The sequence below is a fragment of the Fundulus heteroclitus genome, chromosome 11 (assembly GCF_011125445.2).
Source record: "Fundulus heteroclitus isolate FHET01 chromosome 11, MU-UCD_Fhet_4.1, whole genome shotgun sequence".
In the NCBI taxonomy this organism is placed as follows: Eukaryota; Metazoa; Chordata; class Actinopteri; order Cyprinodontiformes; family Fundulidae; genus Fundulus; species Fundulus heteroclitus.
This window is the reverse complement of record NC_046371.1, coordinates 35,154,290-35,178,441: the sequence shown is the minus strand read 5'-3', so window position 1 is coordinate 35,178,441 and position 24,152 is coordinate 35,154,290. Positions and strand designations below refer to the sequence as shown.

General features: G+C 41.1%; 1 protein-coding gene across 3 annotated transcripts; it reads left to right on the top strand.

Annotated features, from left to right (window-relative positions):
- The first annotated feature begins 822 nt into the window (after window positions 1-822).
- Window positions 823-22,978, top strand: map6a (microtubule-associated protein 6a). 3 transcript variants are annotated; one of them, XM_012865256.3, is made up of 5 exons: window positions 823-1,862; window positions 15,231-15,444; window positions 16,782-16,996; window positions 20,238-20,348; window positions 22,435-22,978. In XM_012865256.3, the coding sequence occupies exons 1-5, from the start codon at window positions 1,171-1,173 to the stop codon at window positions 22,571-22,573; spliced, it is 1,371 nt and encodes a 456-aa protein (XP_012720710.2). In that variant the 5' UTR covers window positions 823-1,170; the 3' UTR covers window positions 22,574-22,978. The 3 variants fall into 3 exon arrangements, with proteins under 3 accessions (XP_012720710.2, XP_012720713.2, XP_012720715.2); XM_012865259.3 differs by lacking the exon at window positions 20,238-20,348 and having other exon boundaries at window positions 824-1,862; XM_012865261.3 differs by lacking the exons at window positions 20,238-20,348; window positions 22,435-22,978 and adding an exon at window positions 17,236-19,733 and having other exon boundaries at window positions 825-1,862.
- The last annotated feature ends 1,174 nt before the right edge of the window (window positions 22,979-24,152 follow it).

The following is a 24,152-nucleotide window of genomic DNA, read 5'->3' as shown; positions in this document are numbered from 1 at the left end:
GCATATTCACCGTTGAGAATGGCTGAGTCAAAGTACAGACCTAAATCCAGCTGCGGCTACAAAAATAACGTTCAATTCTGAATGGGCTTGAATTATTTTATAAAGGAAATTATCCAAAGTTTCCCCTTGTACCTGTTATTGCTGTGAAATTTGTTTTTACAGAGGTTTGACTTCCAAAGGGGCTAATGAACACCAAATATTTCAGATTTATGCATTACTATGCTTATCATAAGATTTGTGGCTGTAACAGAAAAAAATGTGAATTTGGAGGAGAAACAAAGAATATGTCTAAAACAAATTATTTCTAATCACAGCTGAAATTTTTAATTCTATGATGCCAGGCAAAATAAACCAAACCAGGCCAGCCTGATTGATAATATGCAGCACGCTAGTTCTAAACGCACAAATACCGCGAGAATTCATCTGGCAAGCAACGGTAAAAATAAACAGCAGTAATAGATTTTATATAACAACTAGAAGAAACATACTTTTTAAATGGGTTGTAAGAATTAGTTTGACGTCTTGTGCTTCAGGCTGTAATAAAAGTGTTTATATCCATAGAATGTATGCTGTGCCGCATTGATGGGAGCGTAAAATGTGCTTCAAGGATTCTGTTATAAACATTTTTCAAAATTGGTGCATCCCAATATTTGTAACAATCGCCTTTCGAATTGACATAAATGGTACATTTTATTACACGTGTTTTGTTATTTTTTCAGTTGGTTTGTTTTTTTTAATAAGGAGGTCATCATAGGTTTCATGCTGTTGATCGAAAAGGAAGTTAACCCATCCAGCTTGACGTTTATTTCCCTCCTCGGTTCCTGTCAGCGTCTGGGATGCTGAGCAGGCGGGCGGGGCCGTTTTTCCTTGCGATGCCCTGCTGTAGCAGGAAGAGCAGAGCGGACACAGGAGGGGAGCAGAGCACGGTTCGCACGGCTCATTTTCGACATCGTTTTTCTGATCGTTCGCATTCTGCAACCACAATGGGATTACTACGTTTTTAACGCCAAAAACAACAACAACAAAAAAAGACGTCGGAGCCTTGTTATACGGACATCCCGATTTCCTCACATCAGTAGGTACACCTTAGCGTGGATCGAGATTTTCTGTGGCGTCAGCCCGGTGGAAAGGGTGTTTTTGGTGTCTTAGTGGAACGCTACATCCCGCAGCATGGCGTGGCCCTGCATCAGCCGGGCGTGCTGCATGGCCCGCTTCTGGAACCAGCTGGACAAGGCTGACATCGCAGTGCCTTTGGTCTTCACCAAGTACACCGACGTGTCGGAGATGCAGCACATCCAGCTGCAGCCGCAGCTCCATCCTCCCCAGGCCCGGGTCGCCATAGAAACGCAGCCGTCGCGTGCGGAGCGCCCCGCCAAGGCGCAGCGCGGGCCGCGCAGGTGCGTCTCTGAGGAGCGCGTGTGCAGGTCGGTGATGCGCGAGGACTTCAAACACTGGAAAGTGCGGCCCGAACCCAGCTGTAAACCCAGGAACGAGTACCACGAGCCGGAGACCCCGTTCAACAACGAGACCCAGTACCAGAAGGACTACAAGGCCTGGCCTATCCCGAAGAGGTACGACCACCCCTGGATACCCAAACCCCCACCAGGCGACGACCAGCGAACCAGGGGCGAGAAAAAGCACGTAGGGCTCGATGCGGAATGCGGCGTGGAGAAAGGCGCCATTGCCGACAAGGTGCAGGAAAAGGACCTGCTACAGGGGCAGGAGAGGAAGAAGCGGACCAGCAAGCAGGAGGGGGAGAAGAAGGTGGTCCTGAAGGTGGAGGCAGAGGGCAGGGGGAGGGCGGCGGTGGATGCCCTGAACCGACAGATCAAAGAGGAGATCACAGCTGGGACCTCCTACAAGTAAGTCCATAACACTGTTTCTCTCTCTGTTTCTCTCTCTCTCTCTCTCTCTGTCTCTCTCTCTGTCTGTCTCTCTCTCTCTCTCTCTCTCTCTCTCTCTCTCTCTCTCTCTCTCTCTCTCTCTCTCTCTCTCTCTCTCTCTCTCTCTCTCTCTCTCTCTCTCTCTCTCTGTGTGTTGGTGTCAGAGTGGATGGGCCAGGCCCTCAGGGGCCCATACAGAGGGCAGGGGGCCTGAAGCATACTGGACAATCAAACCAGGTTTGTTATTAGCAAAAAACAAGAGTTTAAATACCAACCGCTTCATTTATTGTCAGGATGTTTGGTTAGAAATGACTTATTGTATTACTGTAATGATATTTTAGAGGTCATAGTCCGCTTAAAGCCTTGGTATGAACCTTGGCTTTTTGTCTTTCCAAATCTTTACAGGAAGTTTGGCCGTCTTATTCCATAAATTAGAACATTATTGTAAACTCCATTTATTTCAGTAACTCAATTCACTAAAGTAATATTATATAGATTAACACAGACTGGTCATAGTTCAAAGCCTTTATTTCTGTTAATGTTTCCCTCCTCCAGCTAATAACACAACATTTAAGAGTAGAAAATTACATTAGGCCAAAAAAAAGCATGTTTAATTAGATTGGTTTTTTTTTTTATCAAAAGGTACTTTTCTAGCCCAACTGTAGAAATTAGAATAAATATTAAAATATATTGAATAATATTGACTATATAAACCACGTTTTCTACCAGCCTATATAAATTCTTGACCCAAAATCTGTCAAATTTAGAGAGACCCGGAGAGAAGCCACTCATGCACAGGGAGAACATGCAAGCTCCATGCAGAAAGACCCCCAGCTGAGGTTCAAACCCAGCCTGGACCCTCATGCTGCCCTAAATAAACATTTTGATGGAAAACATTTATTTTCAGTTTGCAAACTCAATAACTAAAACAATAAATGTTGAAATGTTTCATAAACAATCTTATAATTTTGTTGTCCCTTTAAAGTTTTACTTCAATTATTTTGTAAATTTTGTTTTTTCTTTTGTTTTTGTTTTTTTTACTTTAAAGTCAGCATTCAGGTATGGTAATGGGAACCCTACCTCCCTTTGCCAAAGTAGTAGTAATAGTAGTAGTAGTAATAATAATAATAATAATAATAATAATAATAATAATAATAATGATGATGTAAGCACAATCTCAGAAAAACAATGGAACAAGAACAAAAATGTGAAAGGAAGTTATGATCTACCTGCTGTAAACTCAGATAATATCTAGATGAAATTGTTCATCTGATGACTTCAGTATAAATATTCAACATGGCTAATAAACATTTTTTTAAATCATAAATCCTTTTTTGGGTCAATCAGCTGGAATCAGAGCACACAAGATTAACTCTCTGTCTCCTTTGACCAGATAAACTAAATAGACGTCTTAAGAAAGAAATCATGCAGAGTTTCTCTGTGCAGGGCTGAACTGAACTCATGAATCTGCCAGTTGGTTTACTAACCAGCCATTTCATGGTGTATGTGAGTGCATTAAAAGACAATCAGCTTGAGTTTTCTCCATTGACTGTGATTAGATTTAATGGAAACGGTTGCAGGATGCGGCTAATGTTTCGGTGCGTGAGGCTGGTCTCAGACAATGATGGGGACGGGTGGATGGATGAGCATCAAGTCACGCATGTCATTGGTGTATGCATGCCCGCTGCGTCTCTCAGCTTCACTTTAAAAGTCTGGATGTATGTTCATGTGAACCGGAGAGATTGCATGATCCATAAATCAGGTTTTTATTCTTTTTTCACAGCTTTTCAAGTTTGTCTTGTAAAAAAAATAAACAAAACACACAAACAGATGCAAAAAAAACAACAACACGACAACAACAAAAGCCATTGGTACAGTATGTGTAGCCTAAAATGTTAGCTCAGTGCTGTAAGTGAGCAGTCTTTGGTGCAAATTGTGACTCGGTTGGCATAGGCAAATAACATGTGTCAGTTCAGCAGCATTGTCCTCCGGCTGTTTGGTGAAGTTTAGCAGTCAGCAGGGAGCTTTGCAGGCTGTCTCCATCTCCACAGGGCATTAAAACGGGCTGCACTGTGACAAGCAGAACCCCAGGAAGACTCATCGGCCTGCATAGCGGGTCATGCCACCGGTACCATGCCACATGCACAGAAACAAAACTGCCAAAGGAAGCTGAGCATTTAGTCCCTTAGCAAATGGTTGAACTTATCAAAGATGTTTAGAACAATCATTTGACTCCATTGTTTTTGCTAAGATGTCATAAAGGACTGTTATGTTATGATATATAAAGAAATAAAGGAGTGTATGGAAACGCACGCTGGGCTTTTAAAAGCCCGGGCTTTTCACATGCAATGACAAAACACCTATTTATAAAATATATCAAACAACAACCAATTAGGCTACTGAATAGAAACAAATAAGATAAACAAAATAAAATATGTGAAACTCTTATATTGCTCACAAAAGCCCTCACCATCAACCGTGCTTTTGGCATCATGTCTTTTTCTAGCACATTATACATTTATTTGCTTTATGCCCTCCGCTTTTCTGTCATCACATCCTAGCCTTTCTAGGACATCAGTAAGTTTTGGTTGAGAAGCTGCAGGCCGCACGGCTGAATGGGAGCTTTTTAGGTGGTGTCTTAAGGCGCTCGCTGAGTGGGAACACAGTGGTGCTCCAGAGACTAGGGACAAGGCATGGGCCTGGTACCGGTTCCATGTAGGGCTGGGCAATATATCGAGATTTTAAAAATATAGATTTTTTTTTTTTTATAAAGAGAGATACAAGATGAGAGACTATCGTTTATATAAAGATTGTTGATGTTGTGTTATAACTATACTTTTATGTTTTCCAGTAGGTTATTTTTTAGCCGTTTCTCATATTTATCTATTGTTGTTTGTTCAAAAATTTACCCGTAAGACATCTGGGAAGAACCTTTGATTCAGAGACACCTTTTTATCATTTCTTTATGAAAAGAAAAACATCGAGATAAATATCATATATCTCAATATATCCAGCCCTAGTTTCACGGTATATCGTAATACGAAAAAGTCTCGGTTTTAAAACCACAAAAAAAGTCTGTCATAGCGTTCTTGCGGAATACATCAGGTCAGAAAGAAAGTGGAGGTCACATCCCTCAGGTCGTGTGCAGCCGCAGTATAACTACCCCTCCTATGATGGCTGAAGAATGGGAACAGCCAAACTTTTCCCCCATTTAAAAGGGTACTTCAGCTACCGTACAAAGACAGACGACAATGGAAGAAGGTTCCCATACGTGCAGAATGTGCTTGCAGACTGTGGCAGCCAGAAGAGGCAACAGACTTAATGTGATAGCGCATCCACGGGAGCACCACCCAACGTTGTTTTCTAAAAGTTCAAGGTAAAGTTAAAGCCGTCTTGAAGTGAACGAGCTGCCTTTAGCGTCAGGCATTTGTCAAACAAATATGAGCACTGTGTTACTGTGGCAGACATATATTATTATTTTCCATGTTTTAAATAATGTTTATTATTATTATTGTTTATTAATGCCAACATTTCAAAATAACACATTCGGAGCTGTGATCATAATACAGTTTGAACCACTGCTTTGAAAAAGGGGGTTGAACTGCATGGAGGTTATTGGTTGTAAGAGGGCGTGGCTGAGGGTAACAGGGCCTAGCTAAATGTTAGCTTGAGGCTGATGGCACCAGTGAGGCTGAAGAATACGAACAAAACTAAAGTAGAATTGAACGTATAGTGGATATAGTGGAAAAACAATCTTTTTTGGTTTTGAGTTCCGGGGGCATCACTTTATCTATTGGTTGTCCCACATGACAGTAACTGTGAGGCGTAACGCTAATATACGAGCATGTTGCTTGCTAGTTTCCCCTGGCTGGCTGTGCATGTGCACTTCCAGTGTTGATGTACCTGGTTAGCTTCAGTGTTAGCCGTTCATCATCGTAGCTCTGCTGCTTCCACCGCATAAGAGTCACAAGACGCAAACTGTCTTACACTGTCTTAGATGTTTTTGAGAAGAAGAGGAAGGCCTCAGAAGAAAGAAATAAGACCAGAGTATTTAGGAGATTATTTTTCACCTCTAAACATAGACCACCCCAGCAGTTGTTTGTTTACTTGAAATGCTCGATGTTCTCGATGTTTGAGAGCAACATAAAGTAGTCTGTAAAGGTGCAGCCGAGAGAAAACCTCCCTGTCCCGGTAGGTTGCAGTAGTCCAGTCTGGTCATTATTAGCTTGATGCACACTACGTTATGTGGTTAATGTTGCGCCCTTCCTTCGGGCCGCACACGCAGCTCGACCGACCAAGACAACTACAGCCAGGATTACAATATTTTCTGGGTGAAACCCTGGGTTCCTTTGGATACCTGAGAAAATGCAAACGCCAACTGGGCTTTTTTTTTCAACCGCCATGTTTACCAGTATATTTCGTTTGAATCGGTACAGCATTTTCAGCCGAAAGCCCCCACCCCAGCCCCCACCCCCCCCCCAAATCTAGCCTTCACATTCTATCTCTCCATTATCTTTTAAATGACACTTTTGCACGACAATCAATCAGGAGGGAAAAGCTGTTGTTGGAGCCTTTGTTCTTGTTTTCTTTATGCAACCCACTCTGTTTGAGGACAAAAGCTATTCTTTGTCCTGCCTCGCATGCCCCCCCCCCCCATGTGTTAGTCAAATAAAAAGCATTTAAAAAGCAGAGCGAATGAACAATTAGCATGGAAATAAATGTACACTGAACAATCTGTCAGGTTCAATGAGTTTAGAGAGACTGAAAAACGTGGGCACCTTTCTTGAACAATTCTCAGCTTTCGGGTTCAGTTTTCTTTCTCTAGGGAAAAGATAAAACCTAAATCCTTCACACATAATATCAGATAAACTCAAAAGGAATATTATAAATGTCACATTTACAAAGCAGAGGTACTTGGTTTAAATGCATTTACACTGAGCCTTGCTGAGGGAATGGAAAGCAACAAGGGAGCAACCAAGAATAAGCTTTTAAAGTGGTTTCTGCTTCTTGAAACAACTAGTTTACTATAGTTGCCTCTGTTGTTCCGAACATTCTCTGGAAAAGCTTGTCTTATGTAACCGCTCTAATCTGGTTTTGTCATGTCTGCTTACACAGATTTGACACAGAACTGTATTTCGGTTTAATCTCTGATGCTGAATGAAGCTTTTTAACCCTGATGTTGTAACTAAACACCGACCAATGCCTTCAAATAGAATCAGCTATTTCAAATCCGCCCTCTAGTGTTTCAGTAGTTGTCATTTTTAAACAAGTAAGCCTGCAGTAAAATGTTTTGTCTTCGCTATAAAACTTGCAAAAGCTCAGAAAGCTACTGTAGTCATGAGACAGTAGAGGGAGAAAGGAGAGTCCTGCTGAGCAGAAGCCAGGAGCGGCACCAGCTGACACAACAAGAACGGCTGCTTGGAATCAACGCTGGGATCCTGTGCACAGGGAGATCGATCGCCTGGATGGCTCCGTCTGAGGCCGGCCAGTCCTTTATCTCCTGACAGTGTTGGTGTGGCATTAGAGGGAGAATCACCAAAAGGGGAAATTGTCTTTGCAGCATCAGTGCACTGATCGTACAGCTCGTTAAGCTCCAACTCTCATACTCTCAGTAAAATAACGTCACACTGCATGGAACTGTGAATATTGGAGTTGCTTAAACATATGAGCATAATAGTTTAGTACAAAATGACTAAATTTAAACCTCAATGAATTTGGTTTGTTCTTTGTTGTTACTGGATTTGTAAGAATAAGTCACTGTTACATATAGATTTCTGAGATGTTTATGTGAAAACACATACTGTATGTACAGCATAGCTAAATTACAATACAGCAACCGAGGTAAAGGCTCATTATATAATTTAATTACTGCTTACATTTATATATTTTTGTGCATTTATTTTATGCATTGAGCATGTATTTCTGTATTTATTTCTATATTTATTTTTGATTATGTCAGTTAGTCCTCCATATTAACCAGATGTGATCATCCTCATATTAGGCAAGTTGTATTCAAACAATCACGTAAGTTGCGACCCCGCAGGAGAGCAATAAAGTGTAATATTCTGTTGTAACCCACTAACTGAACAATGAGGTAATGACTCTTTTTTAACAAAAGGTATCTAATCATTCTGTGTCCGCTGGGAACCCGATATTCAAGCCCGACACGTAGGTAGTGTTAATTTTCAAAAGATTTATTAAAGATGATGCAGATGACAGGCAAGCATGAATGGCTGGTAGTGGCAGGAAACAGACTTGACCAGAAGGTGCAGACCATAGACATTGTAAAGAGTAGACCCTGCATCGACTGCTATCGCCTATGGGCGCTGACGTGATTTGGGGCCGCCATCTTAAAGCGGTTGCCAGTTCTGTTCAGTATAATATCTTTAGGAGCAGTGAACTGTCAGCACTTTTATTAAAAAAAAAACTTGGCAAATATTTAATGGATTTTCACAGGTTTGTTGGTGTTGCTGCAAACCTTAAACATACAGCTACTATATTTATACTGTCAGGATTCCCGAGCTGGGGACTTAATTAGTTGATTTGACTCACCTGTTGTTGGTTAATTCCATGCTGTATTTAAGTTACATTTATGTGTGTGTGTGTGTGTGTGTGTGTGTGTGTGTGTGTGTGTGTGTGTGTGTGTGTGTGTGTGTGCGTGTGTGTGTGTAAAAGACACATTAAATATTCTTCCCAAGTGTGTAATATCACTCCGCCCCTCCACGTACACAGCTCTCTCCTGAGAGGGAGAACTAACCGTCTCTGTCAGGAGGACAGAGTAGTTGGGCTACACTGCCCTGTTTCTATCATAAGGCCAAAATAAACAGAACTTTTATATTCAGTTAATTTACTAGGTCTTTTGTTGCAAGTGCGTACTCCGGGCACGGGCTGCCTTACATGAATGTACTTCTAGTTTAGACATTACAGTCAGGCAGAAATCCCAGGAGAAACCTTTACCAGGCAGTGCACACAAGCACTAGTAGACAAACTAGCAAGGGCAGGCAGAGCAATAGGTCCAAACGGTCAGCAGGGTGAGTGCCAAGGCACTGGGAAAAACACATAGACAGTGGGACAAGATGAGACCTTCTGACAATGAGGCAGGTGTATGAAGGGACAGTCACAGGTGAGCCAGGTGAGTCTGATTGGTGGCAGCAGCAGGTGGAACTAATTAAGATAAATGATGGCTGGGATAGGCAGAGCATGGAGAGACAATGAAAAGTCCAAAAACAAACAAACAACTCCACACACTATGACAAGTTCAACATCTCCCAACACAGGGGCTGTAGTTTCTGTCGGGAGAACTAGTTAGCCAGACACCTGCGAACATCTGGGTAAATGTAAGCCACTGACTGAAACACACATTCAGTCAGAAGGTCCACATGACAGATAATAAAGTCTGGAATTATAGCGCTGTTTTCAAATCAAGTTGTTAAACGCCTCAGCTCACTGATAACCTGGGTAGCCACTGTGACAGAGGTTGGTAGTGGCAGCCATTGATGGCAGCAGCATATAGATCTTAACTATGGAAGGCCAATGCTAACCAACCAATAGGGAGCAGTTGTCCCCTTAAGACCTCCTCTCCTCATTTGCATAATTAGGCAGAAATGGAAAATGGACAGGAATAAATAGGGTGGAAGAAATTAATGGGGTAAAAAATATAGAAAGAAAGAATAAAACAGGCAACAATATTGAAATAAAGACATAAATAAATACATTTAAAAACGAAGTAATTAATAAATAAATTTGACAATTACTGCAATAGACTGGTGACCTGTCCAGGGTGTAGCCCGCCTCGCGACCATTGACAGCTGGAGATAGGCACCAGCATTCCTCGTGACCCCAATAGGAATAAGCATGTAGGAAAACGGATGGATAGAAGTTGACAATTATAATGAAAAGTAAATAAATGAGGGATTATTAAAGAGGAAAAAATCAATAAGTGAATTAGGAGACATTTACATGTGCTTTTCATTGTATTAATATAATTACTGCTTACATTTATTTATTTGCTGTATTTTTGTGCATTTATTTTATGCTTATGTATTTATTGAGAGTGTATTTATTTCTATATTTATTTTTGAAAATGTCAGAGTTGTTATTCCATATAGGCTGTTTCACTGCATAGAAAATAGAAAATGCTGTCTGCTAAAAAGCTCCGTACAAAGTAACTGGAAGCAAAGAGCACACCTCAAAAGTTTAGACACCACATGGGGTCACGAGATGACAAATCTCTGAAAACCTTGGAGCCATTTTGCAATGAAGTAATATCTTGATAAACTGATTAGATATTTCAGGTTAATACAGGTACATTCTAGCCTACATCGTAATAGTAGATTTTGTGTTACAGTAAGTCTAATATATAAAAATTTAATCACATTGTTAGTAGATTTCTCACCTTCTTTTCTTACAAATGTCTGTCTGTACAATGTCTGTACAAGAGAATATCCTAGTTTTAATAGAGCACATTTATGCCTTTAATCATGGAAAATGCTACGTTTTTTTTCGAGAATATTTACAACTTTTCAACTTTAAAGAACATCCGAGTTTTTTCATGCATGTGTGGAATTAATCCCGAAATCTCTGCATTTCTTTGTGGAAATTTACCCGTCTGTGGCCAACAATTTATTTTCTTTAATCGGAGATGGCCTGATATATTTTTTCTTTTTTGAAATTATCAGAACAGAGTTGCAATATTATGAGAATAAAGTCACATAGTCGTTTGCTCAATCTTTTCAAAGTCCTGATACTGACAATAATTTGATGCTGATGTGCAAACAAGATTTAGTATTTCCTTATTCACTAAACCTATACCAAAGTAAATGTTCAATATTCCTCATTTTAACAGTGAGGAAAGAGCATTTTTCTGTAATCCTAGGGAATTCATCGATCACTTTAGGCAGCAGTGTTATTCCTAGTTGACATGTTTTTGTTGTATTTTACAGACCGATAAGCTATTTTCAAACTATGATTTCCCATGATGACACATAAAAGTAGCGTGTTTACGAGGAAGAAAACTGCTCCAATTACCAAGCCCTTGGGGGCTCCATAAGTGTAGTACAGGTTGATGAAACATCAGAAATATAAATATACACTGACCATACATCACAAAGAGACAGCATTTTGTCCTGCTGCTGCTGTTCCTCGAGGTCTCAGACAGGTTTGGAGAGTCAGAAAGCTCCATTTTGTTTATTATAATCTGTTTATGAGACCTTTATGTACAATGAGTGAGGCATATCCCTGAAGTGTTTCTGTAGAATCTGTTTTGCCATACCAATATCCATCGTCTATACCCACATGTCCATGCAAGGGGAGCTGGTGGCTATCTTCAGCAGTAATTGGGTGAGCGACAGAGTCCACCCTGGACAGATGGCCAGTGCATCACAGAGACTACCACACACACTCATACCTAAGGACAATCTAGAGAGGCCAAGCAGCCTTCCAGTGATGTTTGTGAGAGCTGCACAGAACCCACTCGTGTGGGGAGAACATGAAAACTCCATGCAGAAAGACCATGGTTGGTATTTGAACCCAGAACCTTCTTCCTGCAAGGCCACAGTGCTGCCAAAAGCTCCACCCCCAGACCAGCCTGGTGTGTGGTGTAACATAAGCTGTTTCTTTTGTTTAAGATGCTTCTTTTCAACATTTTTACTTATTGTGCTCATGAGGGTTTAATACAATATAGATAATATAAACCTGGAAAAAATGCAGTTTTTCATCTGAGGATTCCTTTCTTTGCTGTTTGTCAAATGAGACACCACAGGTCTAAGCATCTTGCTGTTTTGGAGTCAGCTTCTTCTGACAAACTGCAGATCAAGGTCACGTCATTGTGTTTAAACAGGAAGGAAAGAAGCTGACTCACACAGAGCAGCTCCATAGCATGCTCAAAACTTTGAATCCAGGGGTTTAAAAATACATCCAAATCAGAACAAGATAAGACAAGGTTTTAATCGTTATTGGAGGGACACTGCAAATACACACCTTTTTGCCATTTTCTGTTGAATAGTTGGCATAAAAAGCTGTTTAAAAACTTATGATGCTATTTAGATAATCATTGCTGGTAAAATAAGAAAGAGTATTCAAAAATATCAACGCAGTATTTGAGCTTCTTTTGGAGAGCTGCCAAATCAGTATATGCCAGAGTGAAATGAAGTGGCTGAAGTTAAGAGGTAACCATGTTGAAAGTAAAAATATGGTACAACTGAAATATGAAACTTACTTTAATGGAGAGCACTGCATGTGAACGTCCTAGTAATCAGGATTCTGCTTTTGCCACTCCTTGTGTATGCTTGCCAGCCAGTTTGTAATCTTTCAAGTTCTGGCAGTTTTATGCTTTTACCCCTTCCCCTAAGCACTGTTCTGCCATGTCAACAAATCCAAGCTCTCGTGGATTATCAAGACATCTCATTTGAATACAAATGAACCCTAGAAAATATCTGATGTTGGCTGAGGAAATCAAAAATATCTTATTTTGTGCCTAAGGGTTGCACCTTCTTGGACTAGATAACACGGCCAGAATATTTTCCAAATTTAAAGTGCATGAATTTTACTTCCTGTCCTTAGCAGGGGGAATTCTAAATATCTTCCCAATCCTTTTCTGTCAAAAATGGTAAGAAATATTTAATGTTAAATTAACTGAATTCATGTAGTCCTTTTCCTGTAATGCACAAAGTGATTTCCACAAGAGATATGTTCACCCTGTCACACTCTCAAGCACGTTCACATTCGTACACTGATACACAGATCTGAAAGCAAATTGGTGTTAGGTGCATTGCCCAGGGGCACATCAACCTGAGATAGGAGGAAGCAGGAATCAAGCGTACAACTTTCAGGTCACACAATGACTACTCTACCCACAGATTTGTTTTTTGTTATCCGTTCTCCCTCTAACCCTAGTTATTCCTCTGTATCCTGTTGATAATCACACACTTTTACTTTTAGATTAGTTCTGTCATTTAACATGGCCAACATGCAAATTCACAACTGAGTTCACTCACACATTACCCCCAGTGTTCAGTTCTATAGATGAGGTCCTTCTCTGACCACCCAGTCTCAATGACAGAAGGTTGGCAAGGTCAGCTTTTCAACTTAGCAAGCATTTCGATTAAAGTTTTTCAGCCCCAGGATGTTGTTTTTTTGGCCCTTCTCAAGACAAGGGCCATTCAGAGTGGAGTCAGGCCAAGATGTGACATAAACAGAAGATAGACAGAAGAAAATAATAGGGACTCTTCAGCTTTCTATAAGCAGAGGGTCACACTGTAATCAATAACCTAAATCAGATCTGTGATTTAGCGAGGCTTTCTCTCTTTTTACACACAGTGGAAGCTGTTAAGTTTTGTGTTTGGTTAAAAATTTGTTCACGGCCCCTGATCAAACCACTGTGTGTACCAGAGAAGGCAGGAGAAGGCAGAGAGAGAGCAGCGGGGGAAGGCATGGGAGCTGCCCATTCCTCTGCCAGAACACTACCGAACCAGCACAGCGGCATTATCCGACCCAAAAAAAGTATTTCGCTGTAGTCAAAAGTTGGCGTTATTGCGCTTTAATGTCCTTCTTGTCGTTCATGACTGAGCCAAAGACCTCCTCATAAAGCCTTAAATTTTAGCTTTTTAAATTTTGGAGCTGATCAGACAGTCTTGTCCCCCTTCCCCTGCTCTGTTAGTCCACCCACCCCCTCCCCCAAGCTGGGTCTTGTGATCCAGGTATTTGCCCTAGTGGATTATTTTATCCAAATAATCAAGACATTGTTGCATAAATAATAATACAAACTTTACATGTATTTTTTTGTTTTATTCATGTTTTTATTGACAATGACAATATTATTTATGTTCTTATTATTTACCACTTCTCACACATTTTTTCAAATTGTTAATGTCACACAGTAATGCTTAATAGTGGCAGCACACGTACCAGCTGGCAGCTTGAGATGGGGCTAAAATCACCCACAGCAGGCGTTCATCAACCCTTGGGCCTTACTGGGTTGGTTGAAAACCAACACGAGTGGAATAAAGTGTAGTCCAGCTGATCAGGCCAATTAGAGTAGGGCTAGTGTAAAAGCAGCTTTACAGTGGTCCACTTCAAAGAGTGTTGTTTTCAGGTAGGACCCGTTAACACTTAGCTATGGTACACGCACTGATCAGGAGATGATCCTGTTATGAATTCGGGTCTGGGCCCATTTCAAACAACAGCTAATTCTCAGAGCAAACAGGAGGTAACTCATCACTACTTAAGTGTTTAGTACTTTCAGCAGCATAATTTGCAGTTGCTTCATGGAATGTTGTTCAAATCAAAATTTGCAGAACATTATTTCTCAATCCAAAGCTGTTGCTGTGAACAGAAAGGTGCAGCCCTGCGATGCTGAGCACTGTTTTTAATATTAGTACCAAGAAGCTGCTGATCTCAGAGACACAGGCTGTATTGTTACACAGTCATATGTTGATGAATAGTGGTGATGTTACAGCACAGACCGGTGTTTCACACTGTGAACCCTGTCTGTTCTCACAAGCTGCCCCTCTTTCACTAACACTTGCACACTGGTGTCATGTGGTTGTTTTGTACTCCTGGCAATGATTGTTGTTGTATAACATTTCTCTGCATCAAGGCTTCTTGGCCCAGTCCAGCAACAGAAATGGACTTCAGCCCTCTTATATAATGCATGATTTCCCCCTCTGTTCTGCAGCGTTATCTCTGCACTCAGCAGCCATGGCATTGTTAGCAGCCTCTGTACTGCAGATAGCATGCTTTTCACAGCATGGAAGAGGGATCCCATGTCCTGTGCTAAATCCTGAAAAGCAATGAAAGTCAGAGCTGACCATACATAATGAGCTGGGTCATGGTCAGTTTGGTTTTTGTTGTGCATTTTCTGTTCTTCTTTTTGGACTTTATTTTTTGTCTTTCTGTCCTGTTTTATTTTTAAAATAATTTCTTCTGGATGCATGTTGCTGAGTGTTTTCTTCCTGTCTTCCCTATGCTCCTGTGTCAAAAATAGGGCAAAATCAGATTTTTTGATCTCTTAGGGATTTATGATAAAAAGATGCTGATTTTAAGATAGCCACTTGGGTTAGGTTTCTGGATTAGAGGTCACATTTGAATAGAAAACTTGTCTTCTTTCACATCTTATGCTTCCTCTGATTTTTTTTTCACTCGTCACTTTAACAGAATATTCTCATTCCATTTGCAAAAACCTCCACACCTAGTAGTTCTGTTTTTTAATTAAATGTATTACTGCCTGGTTAGTTGTGATCCACTCAGTATAATGAGTCATCAGCCAGTTTCTGGTTGCATCCCCATTGCTTTCTTTAAAAGGTAAATGTGTAATTTTGCCCTTTTCTTGTTTTTTTTTTTCCCGCACAGAAATGAATTCAAGGCATATAAAGATGTGACGCCAGTAAAGATGATTCGGGCAAAGTCTCAGTACCTGCCTCCAGATGAAAAGACGAGCTTAGAGACCAGCTACAGCGCCAACTTTAGGGGACTAGCTCCACTGCGGCCCACTGACAACAAGGCCCAAGACAGGAGGAGGATACGCAGTTTGTACAGCGAGCCTTACATAGACCCCATCAAACAGGTGAGAACACCTCCATCTAACTTAATAGTAATGTTCTGAATCAGCCTAGAAAATGGAAGAGGGACTCCTTTGGGGTTTTCTTATCTCACCTGCACATGTTGCTTATTTCTTTGTGGATCTGTGCAAATAAAGAACTGACTAACAAACAGCTGAAACAGAAAACCCTTCTACTACTTTTTGCCTTGCTAAAGTATTCAAACTCTTTGAACTTTTTCACATTTTATCTCAGTACAGCCGCATTAGTGGAACTTTATGTGATAGACTTACAGTACATAACCAAAGGGAAGACACGGCTACCAAGATTTTTACAAACAACAATCTAAAGAATGTAGCACGCACGTGTATTGAGCCCATTTACTCTGATTTCCCCAAATACGATGCTATGCAACCAGTTATTCTCAGAGGTCACCTAGTAAGTAAACAGGGTCCATCTGTGTGTAATTTACTCCCAGTGTAACTCTGTGAAGGCCTCAGAGGTTTGTTGGAGAACACTAGAGAACAAACAGCATCATGAAGAGCAAGGAACAGAGCAGACAAGTTTAAACCAGGGTTTGGTTGGAAAACAAAATCCAAACTTTCAAATAGTCATAATGCAATCCATGCTCTATACATGAAAAAAGTATGGCAAAATGGTAAAACTACCAAAACCTTACTGTTCATCTAAACTGACAGTCTGGGCAAGAAGAGCATTAACTAGAAAAGCTGTGAAGACTCGTGTTAACTGTGGAGGAGCTGCAGAGAGCCACAGCTCAAGTGGGCAAATCTGTAGGAGTCGTGCACTCCACAAATCTGGCTTTACAAAAGTGTGGGAGGAAGAAAGCTATTGTTGAAAGAAATGCAGTTTAAAGGCTGGCTATGTAGGGAAGTCAACAAACATGTTAACACTGTTCTGTCAAATAAGGCAAGAGTTGAACCTTTTGGACAATATGAGCTATTTGAGCTTGCGTTAGAACTTGAGCTATTTTGCATACAAAAATAGGCAAAAACTTCCATAACTCTATAAATAACCTGGTGATAAATCTCACTAAAAAACAAACTCCAGTCAGGTTCACTGAGCAACTACCATTTTTAAGATTGAAGATTTTACTTTTTTGACTTTGAATGTATCCTTTAGTGGGACCCCTACCTCGTGCTACGACTTTGTTTTGGTCTATCACATAAAATCCTAAAAAATGTCTTAAGTTTGTGGACTAAACTAAACTAAACAGTTCAAAGGGTGCAAATACGGTTGCTAGGCACTATATATACTAATGTTGAGACATGTTTCTGGAAATAATGAAAGATAACTGAGGGTATTTCAGCTCAGGAATCACTTCTTTGCTGTCTGGCATCCTTAGGTTGACAGGTATAGTGCCCTGCGCTCTAAACCTAAAAAGCCTGGAGCCACAGCTGCAGGCCAGGGTAAACCGGTGAGGAAAGCCAAAGATAAGCAAAGCGCCACGCTGAAGGGCTCCAAGAAGACGACCTCGGAGAACCAGGCCGAGAACCGACCAGCAGTTGGGGACAAGGAGAAAAGTAAAGAGATCAACAACAAACTGGCTGAGGCAAAAGAGTAAAAACCATTTAGCACTACTTCTACTTTTCTTTCTTTTTTGTGGGAAACAAACACAGGCTGCAAAATTGGCTCCAAGTTCTTCTCTTTGTTTTCATCTTTCTCTAGCTGCTTACTTCTTCTCTGCTTCATTCCTCTTCTCTGTCCTCTCACTACCTCCTGGCTACATTTATACTCCAGTAACATGTCAGGGTGTGAACATGACATGCCATTGCTCTTCCTGTCTCACTCTGTACCAGATCACTATAGTAACGAGTGGGCGGAAGCATCCTCTTTCCTGTCTCCGCCATTTGATGCTACCCACCTCCCCCACTCTGCTCGCCTCCATCTCCAGGTTGCCATGGCTACTTGGCTGCCTCGCCAACCAATGGATGACTCTTGTTGCATGGGCCCATTTACAAGCACGTCTGAAGGGTTGGCTTTGATCAGCTGAGCAGATTGCTTTGTAGAGTTTATCAAGGATTTGTCTTTTTTCCCTTCTTTTGGTTTTTTTGGAAGAAAAAGTGACTCATATTGGCTCTTTTGTATGAAATCCACCACCCCCCTTAAAAAAAGACAGCAAACTACAAAATCTTTGATAAATGTCCCACTTGGTTATTCATGATGTGTGCGTGGTCCACAGCATCTTCTGTATGTGCTCTCTTTGTTTCTCTATCTGCCTAAAGGTCTGTGTTTGGCAACATCACCATCAGCTCTTTGGTAAATGTGATTTCCTTTCCACTGTCTTATTGTGAACTCTGTTCAATGATAGAGGATGTCCTTAATTCATCTAAAGATCCTGTACACCCATCCAGCATATGCCTATTTCATGTAAAGCTCATTGTAACACCTAATTTGTTTCCTAAGGCCCTGGTTTCTGCATCAAAGCCCAGTCCTTCGGAGAGCACAGGAGGATTTCCTATGAATTACATAATGCTGTTATGCAGACGTAACCCTTTTAAATCACAATACTACCATTTCTCATAATGCAAGTGGGAGGTGCTTAGAGGAGCTGGGAACTGGTGATGTTGAGTGGTGTTGTGTGTTTGCTGCCTGCCAAGCACACAGCGCTCACAGCTGTCAGCCTGCTTGGTTGTAACTCACTATAATCACCTCTAACACTGTTTTTACCAGCAAGGCTTATCCGTCTGTGAAGCCACAGTTATGGGATTGCTTTACAAAATGAACTCACAACATGATCCTCATCCAGTTGTCACATTTTCTATCTCCCCTGTTTGGAGGGAACCCTGTATCATAAGCTACTGAGGTATAACATATTTGGAAGGTTACATTCCTTGACCAACTTTTGCCCTACTAATAAAGTTCCATTCAGTCATTGATTCCTCCCGCCCCTCCCCATCTATCAATCTCTTCTCTGTTATAGTGACCTAAAGAAGAAAGTTCGGGGAGAGTCTAAATTAAAAAGAATTTCACCTGGGTTTATGATTTTATTACACCAATGTAGCATCGGTACCAACTGTGAGGCCATAAAATAGCATCTTATGTTAGGAAGTGCTGTCATTTTTTGAATCAGATTTTCATTTTTTCCCCTGTGCCAGATAGAACGTTACATCTATTTTGTCTTAGTTTTACGCCTGTCTTACAGGGACTGCTCAGTCACACAGCAGTGTCGTAACGTCGTCTCCGCTTTATATTATAAATAATTAATTACGGCCCAGAAAATACTTCTAGTTCTTTTATCTTCTTACATTGTTATCCTTAAAGAGAACTTGGCGTCAGCAGGTCAAAGACTTACTAACACTAATCGGAAATTGGTGCAGAACTGCCACTCAGATGACCAAAATAAGGGCTTTATTCTCACACGGGTATAGTTTGTCTGTTCTTATTAAATTCTTCTTTCTGGTACAATCACAAATCATGTACTGTTGAAACTTAGCTACCAGGAGGTAGATTGAAAGGAAGTGGAAATACAATGAATGTCTTCATAATGGATGGATGGATGGATGGATGGATGGATGGATGGATGGATGGATGGATGGATGGATGTTTCTTGCTTCAGACTGTAAAATGTCCAATAATCCCAGACGTCTTTGTGAGGATATAGTGCAGCAGACAGGGGTTGTACCTTAGGCTGAGGTTCTGAGCTGGCTCTGGCAGGTAAAGGCCCTGGAGCTCCAAACCAAGCGGCAGGGTGTGTTGCATTTCGGTTTTTAAAATGAAAGAAAATGTCTTTTACCGTATGTCCCTTTTAACACTGCTTGTCATCATAATCGCCCTCTATTTGTGTTCGTCCATTTCTGGAAGCAGGACCCCAGGTCCATGAGAGCTGTCGTGTTTTAGATCACACGGGCCATGGAAACTCTTTTCACCGTGTCACGCTGTCACTGTTTTGTCTGCAGAACAACATCTCCCCCTTCATTCAGAACAACTTAACGTTCTGTGTTTTCGTTCTATCTCTTCAGCAACCATCACCACCATACATATCCAAGCCAAACACCGAGCCCATCGGGGACGAGGGCCCGACTCATTAGCATTTTGCAGCCTTTGATTGGTGATGGTTTGGGGAGTGGGGGCACCATGTCATGTAACATAAGGGGGATGGGGGGCTCTTAAATGTAAATTAGTACACCCACACACCTGGTGCTATCTATATGTATTTACCAGGAAAAAGAAGGCTTAGAAAGTCTGCTAAAGAAAGCTATGTCTTGGACAAAATCAACTGTGACGTGCTTGTGTTTTATCTGCTTGATCTTATTTAATGACACATTATAAATAAATGCAAAACGCAGAAAAAGCAGTGTCTTCTTTGCTTCTTTTTGTTAAGAGGAATGGTTAAAGGGTAGTGGGTTGCAGGTATCTGTCAGCGTTTTCCCTGTCCCAGTCTTTGTCTTTGTGACAGACAACATTGTATCAGTTCTATCCACATGGAAGAGAACGTAGCTCTCACAGCCCCCCACCCGCGCTACGCTCAGCTCAGACCGCGGCGCATTCTGGCATGAGCTGAGGCATCTTTTCCAACGCGCGCATGTTTCTCTCTCGTGGGATCTAAAGAATATATTATTTTTGCATCGTGCCTCAATATATTCCAAGGACTCATCCAGTTTAACGAGTAACATGCGTGTGAAAAGAAGACGCTCATTCCAGAATATGTGGATGTCATGTGCTTTAAACGGCAACCGAAAACACACAACTGTATGATGTTACCTCTATCCTCTTTGTCATATCTAACCATTACTCTTATTAGATGATGCTGTGTCCAGTCTGTTCTGTGCTAATGAGTGACATTCTGATTCATTTGAAGGGTTGTGCTAAAACAGTACCACTACATACAACTCTGCCAGCCAATCCGAGATATTGGCTGGGTGCAGACTCTAAAGCAACACCTGTGGGGCTGTGCACTACCCGATCCCAGGTAATCACAATCACAGGAGCAAAGAAAGCCAAACGCAGCCAGAAACGCCTCTCATTCCCATTCATACCTGCTCATGGAGTTGTGATTTGCTTTTGTCTTCTATTACGGTGGCACAGTTTTCCTTTTTTTTTTCTTTTTTTTTTTTTTTTGCTCAGACAAAACCACTACATTGTCTTTGCTCGACTCCCCTCCGTGTTTCTCTTCCATATGGACACTAGAGTGGGAGGGGAGGATCTCTCACGTCCTGTTTGTGCAAATCATCATGGTGGCTTCCCTTAAGGAGGCCTGAGGTGTGGTCCGGGCGTCTTGAACCATTCCTGAACCAGCTGCTCAGCCTTTATGGTTACTGAAAAATGCATGACTGAACTGATTCATTTTAAAAGTAACCCGCTCGTATAGTGCCTCGCAAAGGTAATTATATCCCTTGAATTTTTTTTTTTGGGGGCCAATTTGTCAGACACAAACTTTGATGCATCTTGTTGGGATTTAATGTGATAAACCAACACAAAGTGGAAAATCCTACGTGGTTTTCAACTTACCTGACGCAAAGCGCAGGAAATTCTTGCATGCAGGTCTAGTCAGTCTCATTTAATCTGAGACCCCCTAAATGAAATCCGGTGCTCAATTCCTTCGGAAGTCACCAAATCAGTAAACAGCGTCCACCTGTGTGTAACCTAATCTCTCAGAGCAGCTGTTCTGTTTCTGACCCCAGATGTTTGTTAGGGAACATCTGTAAACAAACAATGTCCTGAAGACCAAGGAACACAGCAGACAGATCAGGGAGAAAGAAGTGGAGGAGCCTACGACAGAGTTAGACTACGAAAGAGAACTTTGAATATCTCACTCCTTTCTATTATCCATCATCTGATGACAGAAAGGATGTGGCACAACTTCAATGTGAAACATGATGGAACGATGAATGAAGCTAACTATACGGCGATCCTGGGAAAACCTGAACAGGGCTCACATGGCTTGACACTGGGGTGGATGTCCATCTTCCAGCAGCAACAATTAGAATCTGAAACATTCAGCCAGAGTCGTAATGGAAGGGGTTAGGACACAGCATTCATGTTTGAATGTGGCTCAGTCAAAACTAAGACCTAAATATTCTTTATTTTGAATTTGGCAAAATCAACCACAGATGCTCTTCACCTAATCTGACTGAGCTTGAGCTGTTTTACAAAGAAGAACGAAAGTTTGTCGAAAATCTTAGAAACTACGTATGGATCAATTTCACTCCACTTTATTCGCAACTATTTATTGGTCTAGCACAAAATGATCCCAATAAAATACAGTGAAGTTTGTGAATGACCAATGACAGAAAGGGAAACAATCAATGGGGATCAGTACCTTGGCAAAGTACTGTATAAGATGGGTCTCTCATGAACTCCGGTCACATGATCGTATAGCCTCCTTTTTGGCAACTCAAGTCAAAGTTTTATTTTCTCCTGCACTCAAACTTTTTTTATTTATTTTGCATTAAAATGTGTTTCTAAAGCATGCCACCACTGTTTTCTGTTGGACCTGCAATCTGACTTTCACTTCCAAATAGTGGCCTAGGCTTTGCCCTCTATCTTGAACAAGTGCTGAGCATGGATGTAAGATGGAGGGTAAGTATGAATGGAATGAGGGAAGCAACGCCACCCTGGAAAGACACTTTTCAGAGGAAATTGTAAGTGCATGCTAATGATCTAATTGTTCCTCCTGATTTATTTAAAGTGAGATTCTTATTTTTTTCCCTCATTGTTGCCCTGCAGTTTTTAGCTGCACTGTAAAAGAACACCGTGAGACCCTCATAACACAAACGATAAGTCTGTAGTTTCCGTGTAATGATTGGATCAAAGAGCAGACTGAAATCTGACTCTGAATCTTTTTTTAATAAATTGAGACTTTTCATTAGATTTTTTTAAACAACCTGCTGTTAGTTTTCTTTGTCATTGAGGTAACCAGTAATGAGTGGTCTCAGGGTGCTTAGCTCAACCCCAGAACTTGTTGCATTTTGCTCAACGTTAATCTCTTATCCTGTGTCTTTTTTTTGTCTCTGTCTCTGATATCTAAAAAAAAAAAAAAATGTTCTCCCTCCTAGAGATTCTAAGGACGAGGTTCTCCGACCCAGTCATCATCATTCCCAGGGTGCTGCTGGAGGAGGACCACCACTGCTGGACGGAGCCGAACCTCGGAGGAGCAGCGTACGCTTTGCCCTAGATGTGAACCAGACGGAGTAGTCCTGCTCATGTGGACAGAGCCAGATGGGCCTTTACGCAGAGACTGTCGCTCTGCTGTGTATATATCTAGAGTTTGAGTTGGATTAGCACAAGAGGCAAATACAGCAAGTGATAAAAAAAAGAAAAAAAAACTTCAACCCTCCAGGTGGACGGCAACTGAGTGGAAACGTTGACGCATGTTTGACGCAGCCTCTGGACCTGAGGTCCGCTGTGTGACCCTGTGGCATTATGACAAAAGGTGCTACATCATCTGCTGGTTTCATCCATACTGTTTCAAGAGAACATGGCAGCATTACTAGTAGTCAAATTACACCAACAAGTGCTTAACGACGTCACCAAACTGTACCACACATGTGTCACTTTTAGTCGAAATAAATAAGTATAACTTGCCTTACTGTGGTGTAACTGTTGTCATTCTTTGACTTCATGAGGCTTGAGAACAGGGAAAGCGTCGCCTGGAGGGAAGACCCCGGCACCCTTATGATAACATGGCCGTCACTTAGGGCACATAGAGAGAAGCTCACGGCCTAATGTGGCAATTTTATTGTCTCTTTCCAAAAAAAGCATAAACTTTTTTAATCTGTTATGTCACTAAAAGTTTTATGTCTGAGTTGATTCAACCCCCAACCCCCCCACCCCTGTTCAGGGTGATGAGCACAGTTAGTTTTGCTTCCCACATGTTGGTTTGCACTTAGGCTAAAATGTTCTATATAGCTTAGCTGCTCCTCTGATTAACGTCCTCCCTATCTTTCCTGTCAGATTAGGTTGGTGGCTGCGTATTCTTTTTTCCATAATGGATGAAAAAGTGAGATGTTCAGATCTTGGCATGTTATTGTCCAACCTAACCCTGCTTTAAGCTTCTCCACATCTTCCTCTCTGACCTCCCTTCCTTGATCACCTTTTACCGAGATCAAATTAATCGTTTTTACTGGATTTTATTCCTGGATATCAGCGTAAGGGTAGTTGAATCCTTATAAATGCCCTTTTCAGTTTTGTAGTTGCCAAAAAATGTATGTACAGAAAACCTATTATTCATTTTCTTATGTTTTACTGTTAGTGTTGGGCTATCACAGCAAATCCCGCTAAAATACATCACAGTCTGTTGTTGTGGAAACAGCTCCAGCTTTACTTTTGCAAAGCCCTGTGGGTATTTTGGAGAATTGTCTGTAAGTGCTTCAGCAAATTAATAAATAAATAAATTAGTAAAGAAGCTTATGTGCTGAAAAAAACCCTGTATAATCTGCCCACTTTTAATTGCTCATGTTAGAAGGAAAGATTTTTTAAAAAGATCTTTCCTTATTTTTATCTCTAAAAGAACAACCTTTTAGATATTTATTCCACTTGGTGTTTGCCTTAGAAGAACATCGCCCATTGTCAGTTTAAACAACTATACCATGTTGACCCATACTGTAAAATGATCCCAGATTGATTCATAATGGATGTTATTGTGTTAATCTCCATTCAGAATGTAACACAGAGACATGTGAACGGGTGTTTGGGTATCAGATCTAATGCGGGCTCTGTCCTGATGTGGTCCAGGACGTATCCTGCCTCCCAGCATCCCATAATACTGATTAGG